This window comes from Thermothelomyces thermophilus, chromosome 2 (assembly GCF_000226095.1).
Source record: "Thermothelomyces thermophilus ATCC 42464 chromosome 2, complete sequence".
Classification (NCBI taxonomy): Eukaryota; Fungi; Ascomycota; class Sordariomycetes; order Sordariales; family Chaetomiaceae; genus Thermothelomyces; species Thermothelomyces thermophilus.
This window is the reverse complement of record NC_016473.1, coordinates 331,192-347,330: the sequence shown is the minus strand read 5'-3', so window position 1 is coordinate 347,330 and position 16,139 is coordinate 331,192. Positions and strand designations below refer to the sequence as shown.

Genomic DNA, 16,139 nt, shown 5'->3' with positions numbered 1-16,139 from the left:
ATATATAATAAACCTAACTTAGACTTCTTCTAAAAGGGTTTAGACAAAGGTAGATTAAGTGGGATAAGTAAGCAGGTCGTCTAAGGGATTTGGTGAAGCTAAAGGGTTTATAATAACACTAGAATTATCTCTTATAGTAGTTAATAACGATGCTTAATATGAGTACTATGATTATAAGGGTTGCTATTACTAGTAAACTCTTAGAGTCTACCGTAACGAGTGACTATCTACATGTATATATAATCCTAGTGATCATTCCTAATCACGGTGATTGTAAGTAATTGTATAGTGGTGATTACCCTAATCACTAGTGAGCGTAGTAATTACTATGCTTCCTATATTATAATTAGTCCTTTTGTTCCTTTGACTTGATTGGCTCATTTGTGCTAGTGGCTTAGGCGGCATCTGTATGTATATTTCTATGACATATAAGTATGGAGTAAAGCACCTAGATAATCCCCTTAATAAGGTTAATATCCTTCTTCTTATATACTTTTGTAGCTTTATAAAGTTTAAGATCCATAATATATACTAACTAATATTATAATTATCTTATCTACTTACTAATGTCTATAATATATATAATATTTTTATAAAAGGAGTCTTATAATTATATAAACTTGGCTATAATAGCTATATTAAAAGGTATTAGATCTATAGATATCAAAGGTAATAATCCCTCTAAGAGCTACTCCTAAGAAGCTAGGATAAGGTTATCTCTAGCTTACTTATAGGTTAGGCACTATAGAACTTCCAGATCTAGCTCACGGTCACCATTAGGGTTAATAAACCCCTATATACTAGCAAATTCAGCCTACGACTATAGTTCGATATACTACAAGTTCTAGGAACTAGGCCCTATAAGGCACGTAGAAGTCTTAACTAGGATCTCGGATATAATAGACACGTCGTCAAAAGCGTATTAAAGCAAGGTAAGAGAGTTCGTAATAGAAGAAGCTACCACTAATATTGAAGATACGTTAGTAGAGGAGCAGTCAAGGCGCCAGGCTTATAACTGCCGAACGTAGTGATAAGCTTCCGGGAGCGTTAAAAGCAGTCTCCAGTGGGTGGCTGTACGAAGGAAAAGAGTGCCTTGTTAAACTATCTACAAAGGAGACAAAACGACTAATATTTATAGACAAAGGAGCTGGCCAAAGCGTTAAACAGCCTTATACAGCTGTGGCAAACGCGTGGCTAATACGTTTGGAAGCTCTATAGCTTCCGACACTTTCACTTCTAACATTCCTTTTCACGGATTGTCGGTGGGCAGGGTGGGAGGGGGGCGGATATTAATTATTTCCTCGAGTGGTTCTGAACTTACATGCTGAACTCGAATCCATGCCATATCTGACTACCCATGAAATCGTTTATGGAGTGCGCCTCTAGCACTCACCTAATTATCTGGGCTGCTTGTCCGCGAGTGCGCGGTTCGTGGCCTAACAATCACCCCGATAATTAGGAATACGTCCTCTGCCGCCCCACGGATGCTGACGCCTAAACGACAAAAAGGAAAGGAAGAGAGGGTAAATCAGGCAGAGGCCTATATCCACGTCGAAGTACTTGGATGTCGAATGTCGTGCGATAATGATGGGAAAATGATATCCTAATGCAGGTACCAAGGGAGGGGGATGAGATAGCTCCGATACCTCCGGCTTGGTGCTGTGACGTCAGGAAGGAGCTGCGGAGAACTATGTACTGTACAGTAATCTGATGACACGGGATGATTTTAGGTGGGGTACTGTAACTAACCTTGCACCAACAATCAACTGAGGACCTTAATTAAGTTAGGCAAGGGACCCAGGGTAGATACCCCAACCTTCTCTCACCTTCCTTGGCACTACTTTATCCCTCGAGTTCTCTTGATTCGGTGAACCCCGCTCTTCAATAGGCCCTTCCCCAACCATTCGGGTCTCTACTCACCATGGCCACTGCTAAGGACGTGCCCTACCATCTCATCTACTGGCCGGGCATTCCCGGCCGCGGCGAGCACATCCGGCTCGTCCTCGAAGAAGCCGGCGCCGCATACAGCGACACGGCCTTTACCGAGGGCGGCATTGGCGAGGTGCTCGCATTCATCCAGGGCGAGACGCCCGATGACGGCATCAACCCCCCGGTCTTCGCACCCCCGATCCTCAAGCACGGTGAGCTTGTGATCAGCCAGACCCCGAACATTCTACAGTACCTCGGCGGCCGCCTGGGGCTCGTGCCGGACCCCGAAAAGGACCGGGACGGCCTCTACCGAGTCAACTCGCTGGCGCTGACGGCCCTGGACGGCCTGAGCAACGAGCCGCACGACTGCCACCACCCCATCGCTTCGGGCCTTTATTACGAGGACCAGAAGCCGGAGAGCAAGAGGAGGAGCGAGGACTACGTCAAGAATCGGCTGCCCAGGTTCCTGACCTACTTCGAGCGCGTGCTCCGGTCCAGGTCCAGTGGCGAAGGCCCCTGGCTCTACGGCGGAAACCTGACGTACGCCGACCTCGTGCTCTTCCAGGTAGGTCCCTCCCTCTGTTAGTTTATTTGTTATTTCCCCCGTAGGTAGCTTTCAGATGGATCTAATGGTGCTCCCGTCCCCCACAGTGCGTGGATGGTCTCAAGTTCATGTTCCCAAAGGCCATGGCTAAGCTTGAGCGGGAAGGGGAGCACGCCAAGGTGTTTGCTCTTCACCAAGCCGTCGCAGAGCGGCCTAGAATTGCGGCATATCTAAAGAGCCCCCGGAGGCAAAAGTACTCGAACGGCATCTATAGATACTACGAGGAGCTCGACATCGAACCATAGATGCATTCCGAGAAAGGAGCTCTGTAAGTACGCTGGCGCAGATTATGCAGCAGTGGGTAGGAGAAAAAAAAAGGAACAATTCAAATGTGACGTGGCCGTTATATTCGACCCAAGCCTGCTTGTGCATAAAGATACTGTCCGTACCTCCACCTCAACTAGGCTGGCACGAAATCACCGAGTCCTTTCCTCAAGCGTAGACGGCATTTCAGTTGTCGTAGAAGACGAGGGTTCTCACTTCGATGCTCTCACGCTGCGGCTTATCCTCCTCGGCCGGGTCGATGAAGGAAGAGTGAGGGACGCGACGGGCGATTCCCGGCTCAGTAGCCGAGTCATAGCACTTGATCAGGGTCACCTCATCGGGCCGCTGCGTATACTTGAAGTACCAGCGGTGCCTCGGGTTTGGCTTGACCGCATATGTCTCGCCATCGCGGTGTGGGTAGATAAGAGCCGCTCCGACGAGATCGGAATCCGGCACTGAGTGCGCATCGGCGATCGCGAGCGGATCCTTCAAGATCGTCTTGATGGGGCGCCACACCTAGATACCATGTAAGTTGGCTGATGAGACTAGGAAAAACAAAAACAGAAACAAAAGGAGAGAGAGAAGGAGAAGTGAGGGGAAGACACAGAGAGCGCCCTCGTGCTGTGGGTGGTCGGGGGGTCACGCACATTGATGATCTGGAACCGTTTCTGCAACAGCTGCTCGGCCTCCTCGGCCAGGTGGTACCGCACTCTCTCAACCGAGGCCTTGTACGACTGGTCGATATGCACATTCCGGACCGGACCGCGGAAAGCAGCGTCCGAGACGCCGGGTTGCTTCTCGCGACGGATGGTATGATCGAAGATGAAGACGCGCGTCGCCCCGGTGCTAAGCGACAGCATCAGCCCGGATTTCTCGTGGGCTTCCTGCTTAGAGGGGGAGGGGACAATGCAGAAGCCAACGCAGCTGAGTCGACCTGGGACTTACACGTTCTTGAGCAACTGCTCCGTCTCTGGGTAATAGATGCTCTTGATCTGCTCCTCGTCAAGGAAGTCTTTCTCCTTGCTCTCGTGCCGAACAATCTGAAATCCATGCCCGTCGAGCGTGTACTTGTCCTCGTTCCCGCTAATGTCTGTCACTTCCACCTGGACCGCCACGGTTGGTCTAGCCTTTGCCTGCTCCCCAAACGGCCGGCTATGGGGCAGGACAACCGATCCAAGGTCGATACTTGTCAGTATCTTGCGGATATCCGGCTGCACGGGGTGGGCGAGTTGCGACGTACCCTACGTAAATAGGAGCTGGCGGGGTCCCATCCTCGGGATCTTTGTAGTAGTTCATGACCGCCTGCACGTTATGCTGCCCAGATGGTCTGTCGACCGTCGTGTGCGGCGCGGTGTCCACATGACGGGCAAGGGCTGCTTGATTGATGACGTCCGCAGCGGCCATAGTCGCCTATTCTCTGACGGCTACGAAAGGATACAAGCAATCGGGGAAATGATGGTGCCTGGGTAACTAGTCTGCTTGTGAGGCGTGCTGAGAGTCGAGCAAAGCGCGTGGTGAAACTGCCGGTGTTGGGCTAAACCCCAGAGTGCCGATGCCTCTTCCTCTTATTATATGTTGGCTCGCGGTCCAACGTCCTCTATGCGGGATGGCATGCTGTGGCACAACACGGTCCGGTGATGAGGGTCAACCAAGCCATTGCGTTGTCACTTATGCAGGCAGATAATCACGTCATCGCGTTGTGGTGCAATCGTGGAACTAACACCCCCAATCCCGGCAGCTTGCTTAGGAATCAACCGTTGGATCGGCGTTACAGGACGTATCGGGCAAGCATGGTGGTGGGATTGGTAAGATTTCTCGGCTTACTTGCATCAATTCATCACACAAGGTGAACGAACTAGTATAGTTCCAACCCGGTAGGCGAGGTGTTGTGTGCTCGGGCCCCGGTCTCACGACATACGAATTCATGGGATAGCACGTGAAGCGGACTATTTGTGAGCCTTGCTTGTATTTTGTCCTTACCTTGAGACGGTTAACAGGGTCCGGAGAGATATTACCGGCGATGGAGCTTCTGTTGCTCCGGTCCTTGCTCCTAGCTGTGACGAACCCAGCTCAGACTGCTTCTGAAAGGGTTCAGACGAAGGTAGATTGAGCGGGACAAACAGGCAGGTCGTCTAAGGGATTCGGTAAAGCCAAAGGGTTCACAACAACACTAGAGTTATCTCTTATAGTAATTAGCAATACTTGGTATAAGTACTATAATTATAGGCTACTATTACTGATAAACTCCTAGAGTCTACTATAACGAGTGACTATTTATATATATATATACTTCTATCGATCGCTTATAGTCCCCTTTTATCCTATTCTTAGATTGCCTTTAGTAGCTAGCTATCCTCTGCTATCTTTCCCTTTTGGTAATTGTTTGCCTGTAGTAGCCTGTACTCCCTAGTAATCCTATATTAGCCTTGCTTCGTGCCCTTCTTAATTAGTGGCTTATTTAGCCTATTATACCTTACTAGGTTATAGTATATAGTTAGCTTATAATATAATGCCCCCTCTTCAGGGCTTTTAACTTGAAAGCTTCTTATGACTTGTTTTAAATACTATTAATACCCCCTTTTCCCTAGTAGGTAATATCTTTTTTTTACTAGCTTCCTTTTACTATAGCTAATTATATTCCTAGGAATCGTTATAATCTTAAATATAAATAATATACTATTACTATTAAGATTAAATAAGAGGGTTATAAGGTTACTATACCTTATAAGCATTATTAGAATATAAAGCTATAAAAGTATTATATAATAATAGAGGGTTTAAATAAGTATTAAAACTATATTTATATAGATAAGAAGTATAATAGTTTAAACGTTATAAATACCTATAGATTCCTTATTATTTTTCTTTATAATCTTAGATTACTAACTATCTTAATCCTTTTAAATTTATTAGAGTAAGAGAAGGTTTTAAGGGAGATTACTAAGACTAAGGTATTACTTGCTTAGATACTAAGCTGTTTAAGTCAATTATATTGTTTATAGCAATCCCTACGCGATTATAGTACTAAAGTTTTTCGTCGTAGCATAGCTCGTCTAGAAGAGGAGGAAGAACTAGATACTCCTTTGCCAATGTCAGAGATATAGACCTTTATAGGTTAGGCTTAGGCGTTAGGTACTTTTGACGTACTTAATTAGGAGTTAATTAGGTTAGATCCTAGTCCTAATTCTAGTAGGTTCCTCTCTTTTTCTATTAGAGAATAGGCTTTAGAGCTAATTCTTATAGCTAGTTAAGATTTTACTAGTAGAACTACTCTAGTTTCTTAGAGTAATTTAGGTTTTTAATAGGTTCCTATAAGTTATCTTCTAGTCTAAAATTAAGCTATTTAACTAGGTACTATAGTTCTCTATTAATAATATATAAATCTAGAATTTCTTTAATATCCTATTCTTCCTCTTTGTCCTTTACTTCGATATATATAGCACTTTAGCGTTTTTCGGTGCTAGTTCGAGAAGTAAAATATAAAAAACATCTATCCGTAGTTATATAGATAATAGTAACGATAATCGATAGTTAGATATCGAAATTCGTTCTTTAATAACGAAGGGTCTGACCTTCTTAAAGTCTAGCTTTATACTTAGTCGTTTGGTTTATAAGTTTTATACAATTAGGTAGACTTTATCTCCTCTCTCTAGGTAAGGTCCTTCGAGCCTATGTTTATTGTAGTGATTTTTCATTCTAGTCCTAACAAACTCGAGTTCCTTTTTGAGTTTCTTATATAGTATATACATTTATTCTGCTTTAATTGTTGCTCTTAGCACTATAACCTCTAGTCCTTACCTAAGGTCTACTTTATATCTATAGTTTACAAAGAACGGTATAACTTTAATTATTTCTATTAATATTATATTATAAGCAAGTTATACTATTAGTAATAGTATAACCTAATTATTTTACTAATAGTTAACGTAAGAACGGAGATATTACTTAATAACTTAGTTTAGTCGCTCTATTTGTCTGTTAGTCTATAGGTAATATGCCGTTAATAGCTTGCTATTAATGCCTAATCGTTATATTAACGCTTACTAGAACTTTGATATAAACTTAATGTCTCTATTAGTGATCTATTCTTACAGCTAAGTATATACTAATATAACTTGCCGATAGATTACATCTACTAGCTGTTTAGCTATCTAGGATTCTTTATAAGAAAAGAAGTATACCTATTTAGTTAGGCAATCTACTATAGTAAGGATACTATTATAGATCACTCTTATAGCTATATCCTTAGATTCTAGTAGCTTTATAATAAAGTCTATTATAACCAAGCTCTATAGTTTGTTAGCTATTAGTAATGGCTAAAGTAGCCTATATAGCTTGTGTCGTACCATTTTGCTTCGATTACAAATGTCATAGTTTTGTATAACTTCCTTAACTTGTACTATTAACTATAGAAAGTCGTAGTGTTTCTTGACTTGTATAATAGTCTTCGTAACTCCTTTGTATTCTCCGAGTTTTGACTCGTGGAGTTCTCAAATCATCTATAGCTATTGATCTTTATTATAGATATATGTTTTACCTTAGTACTAAAGTTTCCTATCTCTTTCTTCTACTTCATTAGGTACTAGTAGTCTAGGTGCTACTTAATACTATATCTCGTTAATCCTTTCTTCTCGAAAGATTACATAACATTCTAGGAATGAGTTAAGTAGATTATCTTCTATAGGTGTCTACGTTTCGTAATATAGCGTTCCGTCTATTCGTTCCTTAAATAACGGTAGTATTGTTTCTATTTGTCCTTTTGTATAATCCGTTTATCGGCTTAAGATGTCTGCTCGTACGTTCTCTTTGCCCTTCTTATAGCGGATTTCAAAGTTAAATTCCGTAAGGAATTCTACCTATTATATTTATCGTCTATTAAGCTCCTTTGTCATCGTAAAGTATCGTAAATTCTTATAATCTATATACACTTATACTAGTTTAATCGTGCTACTAAGGTATAGTTACTATTCCTTAAAAGCTTCGATAATCGCAAGTAGTTCCTTATTATAGATCAGATAATTGAGATATAGTCTATTAAGCTTCTTTGAAAAGAAGGCTATAGGATATAGCTTTCCTTATCTATCTTGTTGTCCTAATTGTTCTCTAATAGTATAGTCTAAAGCGTCCGTTTTTATCTCAAATGGCTTCTTAGGGTCTAGTAGTACTAGTACTAGATCTTTAGTAATAGTATTATAGATTTATATAAATGCTTACTTATATTACTCTTCCTATTAGAATTTAGTATTCTTTTTAGTAAGTTTGTATAAAGGTCGTATAATCGCTCTAAAGTTCCTAATAAACATTTAATAGAAGTTTATAAATCCGATGAAACTTTGTACTTCTATAACTAACGTCAGTCGGGGCTAATTCTTAATAGCTTTAACCTTTAAAGGTTCTATCTAGATTTGTCTTAGGGATATTTCGTATCCTAAAAAGACTATCTTCTTGATATAGAATTTGCTCTTTTCCTTATTAACTAATAGCTTATACGTATATAGCGTGTTTAGTACTACTTTTATATACTTCTAGTATTTGTCTATTGTCTTAGAGAAGATAAGTATGTCGTCGAGATAATATACCGTAAATTTGTCGAGGAAGGGTCGGATAGCTTAATTAATCAGGGCTTAGAACATTACTAGCGCGTTTATAAGTCCGAATGGCATGACGAGGTACTTATAGTGGCTATAGGGTATCCTAAAGGCCGTTTTCTACTCGTCGCCTTCTTTAATCTATATATAGTTATAGGCCGATGGCAAGTTAAGACGCGTAAAATATTAGGCTCCTGCTAACTAATCTTAGAGCCGTAAAATTAGCAGTAATAGGTATCGGTTTTTCACAGTCTATTTATTAAGTTACTAATAGTCGATATATAACTATAGCTTTCTGTCTTTCTTAAGTATAAATAGGATTAGGTAGCCTACTAGCGATGTCGACAGGTAGATATATCCTCTTTAAAGGTTCTCCTCTAAATATTGCTTAAGTTCTTCGTTCTAAGTCTAGCTTATATAATAGATTTTAAAGAACTTTAATTATACTCCTTCCTTAAGCTTGATCTCGTAATCGTATAGGCCGTGTTCTAGTAGTCCTTCTAGATACTTTAGTTCGAATGCTAGATATCCTTTATATTCTTTCGGTACTCCCCTAGTCTTATCTTATCTCTTGGTTTTCTAATAGTATATAAACTTGGTTCTGTCTATAGCAATGCTAGCGATTTTTTCTGTCTTAACCTACTACTCCTATTATAGTGCTCCGCATTCGTCAACGGAGAGAATAGCTATCGGCGGTTTAGCTCGTTCCTCCTGTCGCGATATTAATATTATTATGCTGCCTCTTCTAGAGTCTGTAGTGGTCTGTCTACTACTGTCTATCTCTTATAGTAGATCTATAGGATATGCCTTTCCTTAAGCATCGTCTGCTTGTGATCCTTATACGCTCCCTATCTCGCTAGTCAAATACAACTCTATTTAGGGTTATAAGTAGCTACTATTCTTCTAGCTAATATCTAGGTTATAATCTTTATACTATAGTAACCTTAATATTATATCTTTATCGTTACCTATATCTATAATACTAAATATAACTACTATAGTCTTCTTTACTATAGTAATATTGATCGGTTTAGTCTCCCTATATACCCATTATATCGGAAATAGCCCTTTGACTATATTATACTTCTGCTTCATTCTCTAGGGTATCTGTAGCTAATTTACAAGTATTAGCGAAATCAGGTTTATCTCTACTCTACTATCTACTAGTATAAGCATTTCGTACTATTTCCACTATGCTATTATCTATAATCGCTTATCTTGCTACCGTCGTCTAAAGATTATAGCGATTTCCTATGTTTCTGCTAGGAGGTCTCGATATAGTGGTCTCTTGCGCTAGTTCCTCCTATATTACGTTACCACCCGCCGTTACATAGGTATTAATAGCTTCCGGACCCCTCGAAGGGCCCTGACCCGTTTCCTAGGTTAGTGCTAACCTCTTTAGTTGTTTAGCTAATAGCGGCTTCGTCAATCGTACTTATTTCTATAAGCCATTAAGTGCTTGTGGCTTCCTACTATTAGGTCTATTCTACTTTCTATCGCACGTGTTATAGCTTCGTCTAAAGCTCCTGAATTTGTAATTTCTTTTCGTCTATGTAATAGAGGTAATCGTTACTCTAGTATAAGTCCTATATATCTCGTCTAGTTCTGTAGTGCCTAGGCTAGGCTTGTCTTAGAACTATCGTAATGCCTTCTAGATCGTAGGCTTCGATCTTCTAGAGCAATTCGGCTACTCTATTTCCTATATCGTAGACTTATTCTATAGGGTGTAAGCTTTTGTCCTCATTTCCTTGTCAGGTCGGCTAATGATTATTTTCGAATTTGTCGCGGAAGTAGTATTAGCATTTATATACTATATACTAGAACTAGGGCACTTATATATATGCCTTATGTCAAGGGTATAGTTATATAGCGTTGCCTAAGAGGTATTAGAATTCTTTCCCAAATCCTTCCTATTGTATATAAATTATAGGTACCCTAATGCTAAGATAGGAATGTTTCTTCTAGTAGCTTTCCTATATATACTTATCTTTTCTACGGTTTGTATATATAAACTAGTATTCTAGGTTCTATATGTCGTTACTAAGTTACTAGCTATTAAGATACTTGGTATAGCTATTAGGCCTATTATATATCATAGGCTATTTTCCTTTAATAGTTTCTACGATACGTCAAAGTTCCTTTATTTCGTCCTTTATTTTATCGTTTTACTAGGTAAGTCAAATTAAGCGTCTATCCTATTTACGTAGTTCTATATTAAGCCAAAAAACTTTATTATAGTACCATTCGATTCGTTCCTAGAGGAATAGAACATTAGGTCTAGGTCTTTCGATTCCTTATATATCAGTTATCTATAATCTATCCTGCCTCTATATAACTGTAAAACCCTACTGCCTTAAGGCTAGGAAAATCGAAACTAGCGGTATATATTCTCCTACCATATCCTATTCGGCAAGACCTGTCTCTAGGTCTATAGTGACTAGTTTGGAGTACGGTGCTTGTTCGTCTTTACTATTATCGTCATGTCCGAGACTGTCTATATCGCTACCCCTGTCTTTATAGCTTATAGCCGTTACTTCGATGACATCCTTAGTAGTTTTGTCGATAGCCGTAATTTCCTTTCTAGAGACTATCTTTTACTCTTTCTTTAGGCTTCGATATTCTTGTTTATAGTGCCCTTTCTTTCTATAGTTATAGTAGGTAATATTAGACTTGTCTTTAGTTATCTTCTTCTAGTCCTGTTTTTATATTATATCTATATTTATAGCTCTAGAGTATATCTTATATAAGGTACTAATATATACTCGCTTTTTCTTATCGTTAGCCTTAACTATAGTTCTATTTATTTGACCTTATTTTTACTACTCTTATGGATAAAGTCGATTATCGATTCTAATAGCCTTTATAATATATTTGTCTAGGGTCTTAGGCTAATTATATTTATATAGCTTATCTTTAACCTTTTCCTTTAAGCTATTATAGAATAATTATATTAATACCTTATCATTAAGCTAAGACTTAAGTATATCCTATCTAAACTATATAGTATAAGAGGCTACTAACTTAGTCTATCGGAGATTAGTAAGTCTTTCTTATATATAAATCTTCTTGTCTTTATTACCAAAAACCTTCTAAAGCTCTTCTTTAAAACGGTTATAAGATTAGAAGACTACCTATATAAACGCGTCTTAGTCGTCTTCGTCTTCCTTAGTAAGATAGTTATTTTATATAGGCTTAAACTATCTAAGTGCCTTGCCCTCTAGTCTTATAGCTATATAGAGGACTTTAGCTTTATTATCTAGAAACTTATTATCATTAAGCTAGAAGTAGGATCAGAGGTTCATTAAGAATCCTATAAGATCCTCCTTAGTTCCTCTATATTTGCTAGGTAGTTCGATCTTGATACGGCTCGCTTTAGCGGTCTCGAGTGCCTCGATTTTAGTATAGGCCTCATTAACTAGTTTCTATAAGTACTTTTCGCCGTACTCGAGTTCCTTGATTTGGGCTTAAGTAGCCTTATCTCTTTAGTCTAACTCCTAGATCTGCTACTAGAGTTGACCAAGCTAAGCAAGCAGCTATTCGGCCGTAACATTAGTAGCTATATCGATATCAAGGTCGAAGTTACCTCTATTCTAAACTATAATAGAACAAAGGGAGTAATAGCAACGTATAACAAACCTAGCTTAGACTACTTTCAAAAGGGTTTAGATAAAGGTAGATTAAGTAGGACAAATGGGCAGGTCGTCTAAGGGATTTGGTAAAGCTAAAGGGTTTATAATAATACTAGAGTTATCTCTTATAGTAATTAGCAATGCTTAGTATAAGTACTATAATTATAGGTTACTATTACTAGTAAACTCCTAGAGTCTATTATGACGAGTAACTATTTATATATATATATATTTCTATCGATTGCTTATAGTCCCCTTCTATTCTATTCTTAGATTGCCTTTAGTAGCTAGCTATTCTCTGCTATCTTTCCCTTTTGGCAATTGTTTGCCTGTGGTAGCCTGCGCTCCCTAGCGATCCTATGTCAGCCTCGCTTCGTGCCCTTCTTGATTGGTGGCTTATTTAGCCTGCTACACCCTACCGGGTCGTGGTATATAGTTGGCTTATAACACTAGCTTGGCGCCTTTTCTAAGGTTTCAAACCCTGACTATTAATATACTAAGGAATAGCTAAAGTAAGCTAAGTATACCTAAGATAAAGTAGTTATAAACTTAAGTTCTATTTACTTTAGCTATTACTAGCTCTAATAAGTATAAATACTAGCTAAATTAGTTAATTAGGCTACTATTTAGATAGGATTTCATTAGTTTTAATAAATATCTAAAAATGCTAAACTTTAAACTATATAACTAAAAGTTATAATCCTTTATAAATAACTAGAAAGTATATAATATTATTTCAAAGATAAGATTTATTATTATTATTATTATTAATCCTATATTACTATATTAATAAATATACTAAAGCCTATATAATTATATATAAAGGAAACTATACCTAATGGGCCAGATAAAACCCTCTATCCCTCCTTTAATGCCTAATCTAAGATACTAGTACATTATAAAGAAAAGGAAAAGTAGCTAGAATAGCCCTATAGAGGTTTACCTCCTAGTCTAGCCTCCTTATAAGGTAGTATTCCGGAAGCCTCCCTAGGTCTATTAACTACTATAGAACCCTCCTTACCAAACGATAGTTTCGGGCCCTTATACCCTATAAAACGAGGTCTAGGTCCCTTTATAACTATATTTCCTAAGGTTCCTAAGTTCGGCTTCTTGGTAGGTTTAAGCACTAAATAACTAGGTGCTCTATAGTTTCCTCCCCTAGCTATAGGTATAATAGGGGGTATTAACCCCTAGGACTTAAACCCTAAATAGAAAGTTATAGAAGCTAATAGTTCTTATATAGGCCTATATTAGTAAGGAGCTCTAGGCCTTTATTAGGCCATAGTACCTTTATGAGCCTTCCCTTATAAAAACTAGATATAGGGGGTTTTTATTAAATATATATTATATCCTCTCATATACTTCGTTAGCCCTTTAGTAGTTACTCTAGCTAGTTACTATAGCTAGTTCTATAGCCTATAGCATCCTTTATAAGGTTTTTAGAGGGGGTAGACCCCTTCTATAGCTCTCCTAAACCTACTACTAGACTGTTAACCTTACTACCTCTAAGGCTATAGGCTTCAGCTCTTAGCCCCTTACTCTAGCCTTTCTTTTCTAAAACCTCTAGCTTAGCCTATTATAGGCCTATTAGATTAGAGCCTTTATAAGGGCCTAGGTAGCCCCTAGGCCTACCTTAGTCTATGGAAGCAGCTGGTCAAGTTTAGCTTTAAAGTTAGCTAGCCTCTTATTAAAGTAAAGGTCAAGGGGTAATACCTAGGCTTTAGTTTTAAGGTATTAGATAGGGGTAGCCTTATAGGTCCTAGTAACTATGTAGAGGGCCCTATATTAGACCTTTAATAGCTCCCTAATAGGGCCTTCTAGCTTGCCCCCTAGCTTAGTAGGCTTATAAAAGTTTAAGGCCCTATAAGCTAGGGTACTATAAATATACTTAGTATAGACCTTATAGGCCTATAAAAGGCTAGGGCCCTAGGTCTTTATAGCTAGCCTAGTTAGGGTAAACTCTTAGGTTTCTAGCTTCTTAGTTACCTTTATATAGTAAGGGCCCTATTATAGCCTTTAATCTAGCTAGACCCTAAGGAATCTAGCTAACTTCAAGGGGGCTATAGTAGTAGTACCCCCTTTAGGCTATAGGAGCTCTAGTAGTTACGGCTACTATTTCTAGCCCCTATTAAAGTAGATAAGTTCGTACTTTTCTAGGGCAAAAGCTATACCCTAGGTCCTTACCTACTATAAGCAGGCCTTCTAGGCCTTCTATAGTTAACTATTATAGGTTTTCTTAGCCCTCTTAAAGGCTAAAAGGTTAGTATTATTAGCAAAGCCTATCAAACTAACCATAGGGCTAGCCTAGTAAATAGCCTAGTAGAGAGAGGCTATATAGAGGATAAATAGTGTAGGGGAGAGGGGAAACCCCTATAGGACCCTAGCCTTTACTATTATATCCTCTATTTCCTAACTATTAAAGTAAAGGATAGCTACCTTATCCTATAGCTACTCCTTGACCTAGACTACTACCTACTTTAGGAAGCCCTAGCTCCGTAAAGTGGCTAGTAGCTAGGTATAGTTAACGATATCGAAAGCCCTTGAGATATCGAGCTATAGGAGGGAGGTAGCTATCTTATACCTTTAAGCCTCCTAGACCTAAGCTATAATAAGCCGAATAGCTAGTTCTATAGACCTATATTCCTAGTTACCTATCTATTTAGCTAGGAGAAGCCTATAGGCCTTTATAACGGCTATTACCTTCTAGGTAACTATAGCCTCTAGCACCTTACCTACTATTAGTAAGAGTGCTATAGGCCTATAGCTACCTAGGGTAAAGTAAGCCTATAGGGGTTTACTAGGCTTATAAAGGACTACTATCTTAGCCCTTTTAAACTAAGCTAGGAAGTAGCTAAGCTATAGGCTCTCTAAGGCTAGTATAGCTAGTATCTGGTAAAGTGACTACCTATAGGCCTTTAGTAGACCTATAGGGAGGAGGTCCTCCCTTAGGGCTTTCTAGGGGGCTACTTTAGCTAGTACTACCCTGACTTTATCTATTATAATCTCCTAGCTTACTTCGAACTTTAGCTCCTAGTAATCGTTTAGTTCTAAGTCGTTAATATCTAATAGGTCTACTTCTAGATTTAGAAAGAACTTATTAGCTAATACTCTAGCCTTCTACTAATAGATTATAAGCCTTCCTTTAAAGGCTAGGAGCTTTAAAAGGTTAACTAGTAGGTAGCTTTATAGCCTTGCCTACCGCTCTAGCCTCTATAGTAGGTCCGGCCGGTTAATTACCTCTTATAACGTAGATCTCTAGCTCTTAGTCTTTATAGCTATAATAGTCTAAGCCTAATCCTATAGAGCCTACTAAAGTACCTCCTATATATAGGGGTTTAAGGTGCCCTTATAGGCCCTTTCTACCTCTTTAGCCCTCTTCTAGGCCTCTTAAACCTGCCTTATCTACCATTAAGCTTATTTACTACCTGTACTAGCCTTCTTTACTAGAGCTAAGACCGTAGCTATCTTCTTAAAGGCCTTTATAAGCCTATTAAAGGCCTATAGAAGCTCCTCCGGACCTTGGAAGATAGGCCTAGCTAAGGCCGATACCTGCCTATTAAGCCGTAGTAGGAGGTAGGCCGCCTCGGCCTATACGACCTCCCTATCTAGGCTCTTCTAGTCCTACCCTTTGCTAGCTAGTATAGGTCTACTAGTCTACTAAAGGGAGATATATAAGGCCTATAGGTAGTAATTAGACTTTCTACGTTCTATAATATCCTTATAGATTACTTCTAACCTAGCTAAGGCCTAGAATAGGTCTATTATAAAAGGCTAGCTATATTAGTCCCCCTAGGGGGCTCTAATGACTTGGCTATAAGGTATATATAGGTCAAGGTCTTATTAGTCTATAAGGCTAAGGAGGTCCCTAGCCCTTAGGTTAAGCCTATTAAATAGGTCCTAGACTAGGTAGTAAAGGTTAAAGTTACCTATAAAAACTAGGGGGTAGGTTAGCTAAGGTAGGGCTAATAGGTCCTATAAGAGGGCCTACTCTCCCTTATCATTATAGACTAACTAGAGCTTAAATCCCCTCTCTCCTAGGGCCGGAAAGGTTACCTTATACTAGTTCTCCTCTATTAAATAGTCCTACTAGCTAACTAGGAAGTACTTAGCTACTAGAATAGCTGC

At 39.3% G+C, this 16,139-nt stretch overlaps 2 protein-coding genes across 2 annotated transcripts; one reads left to right on the top strand and one right to left on the bottom strand.

Moving 5' to 3' along the window:
• The first annotated feature begins 1,763 nt into the window (after nucleotides 1-1,763).
• On the top strand, nucleotides 1,764-2,876 carry MYCTH_2300064 (uncharacterized protein). The gene is made up of 2 exons (XM_003661030.1): nucleotides 1,764-2,494; nucleotides 2,581-2,876. Exons 1-2 carry the CDS (start codon nucleotides 1,922-1,924, stop codon nucleotides 2,776-2,778), a joined length of 771 nt encoding a protein of 256 aa, XP_003661078.1. The 5' UTR covers nucleotides 1,764-1,921; the 3' UTR covers nucleotides 2,779-2,876.
• Nucleotides 2,877-2,983: 107 nt separating this feature from the next.
• MYCTH_2057467 (uncharacterized protein) lies at nucleotides 2,984-4,201 on the bottom strand (the record flags this gene model as incomplete). Its single annotated transcript, XM_003661029.1, has 4 exons — nucleotides 2,984-3,313; nucleotides 3,403-3,643; nucleotides 3,743-3,870; nucleotides 4,034-4,201. The coding sequence occupies 4 exons, from the start codon at nucleotides 4,199-4,201 to the stop codon at nucleotides 2,984-2,986; spliced, it is 867 nt and encodes a 288-aa protein (XP_003661077.1).
• Between the last annotated feature and the right edge of the window lie 11,938 nt (nucleotides 4,202-16,139).

Coding starts and splice junctions, on each gene's coding strand:
- MYCTH_2300064 (XM_003661030.1), top strand. CDS start 1,922: ATGGCCACTGCTAAGGACGTGCCCTACCATCTCATCTACTGGCCGGGC. Junction 2,495..2,580: donor CCGACCTCGTGCTCTTCCAG/GTAGGTCCCTCC, acceptor CGTCCCCCACAG/TGCGTGGATGGTCTCAAGTT.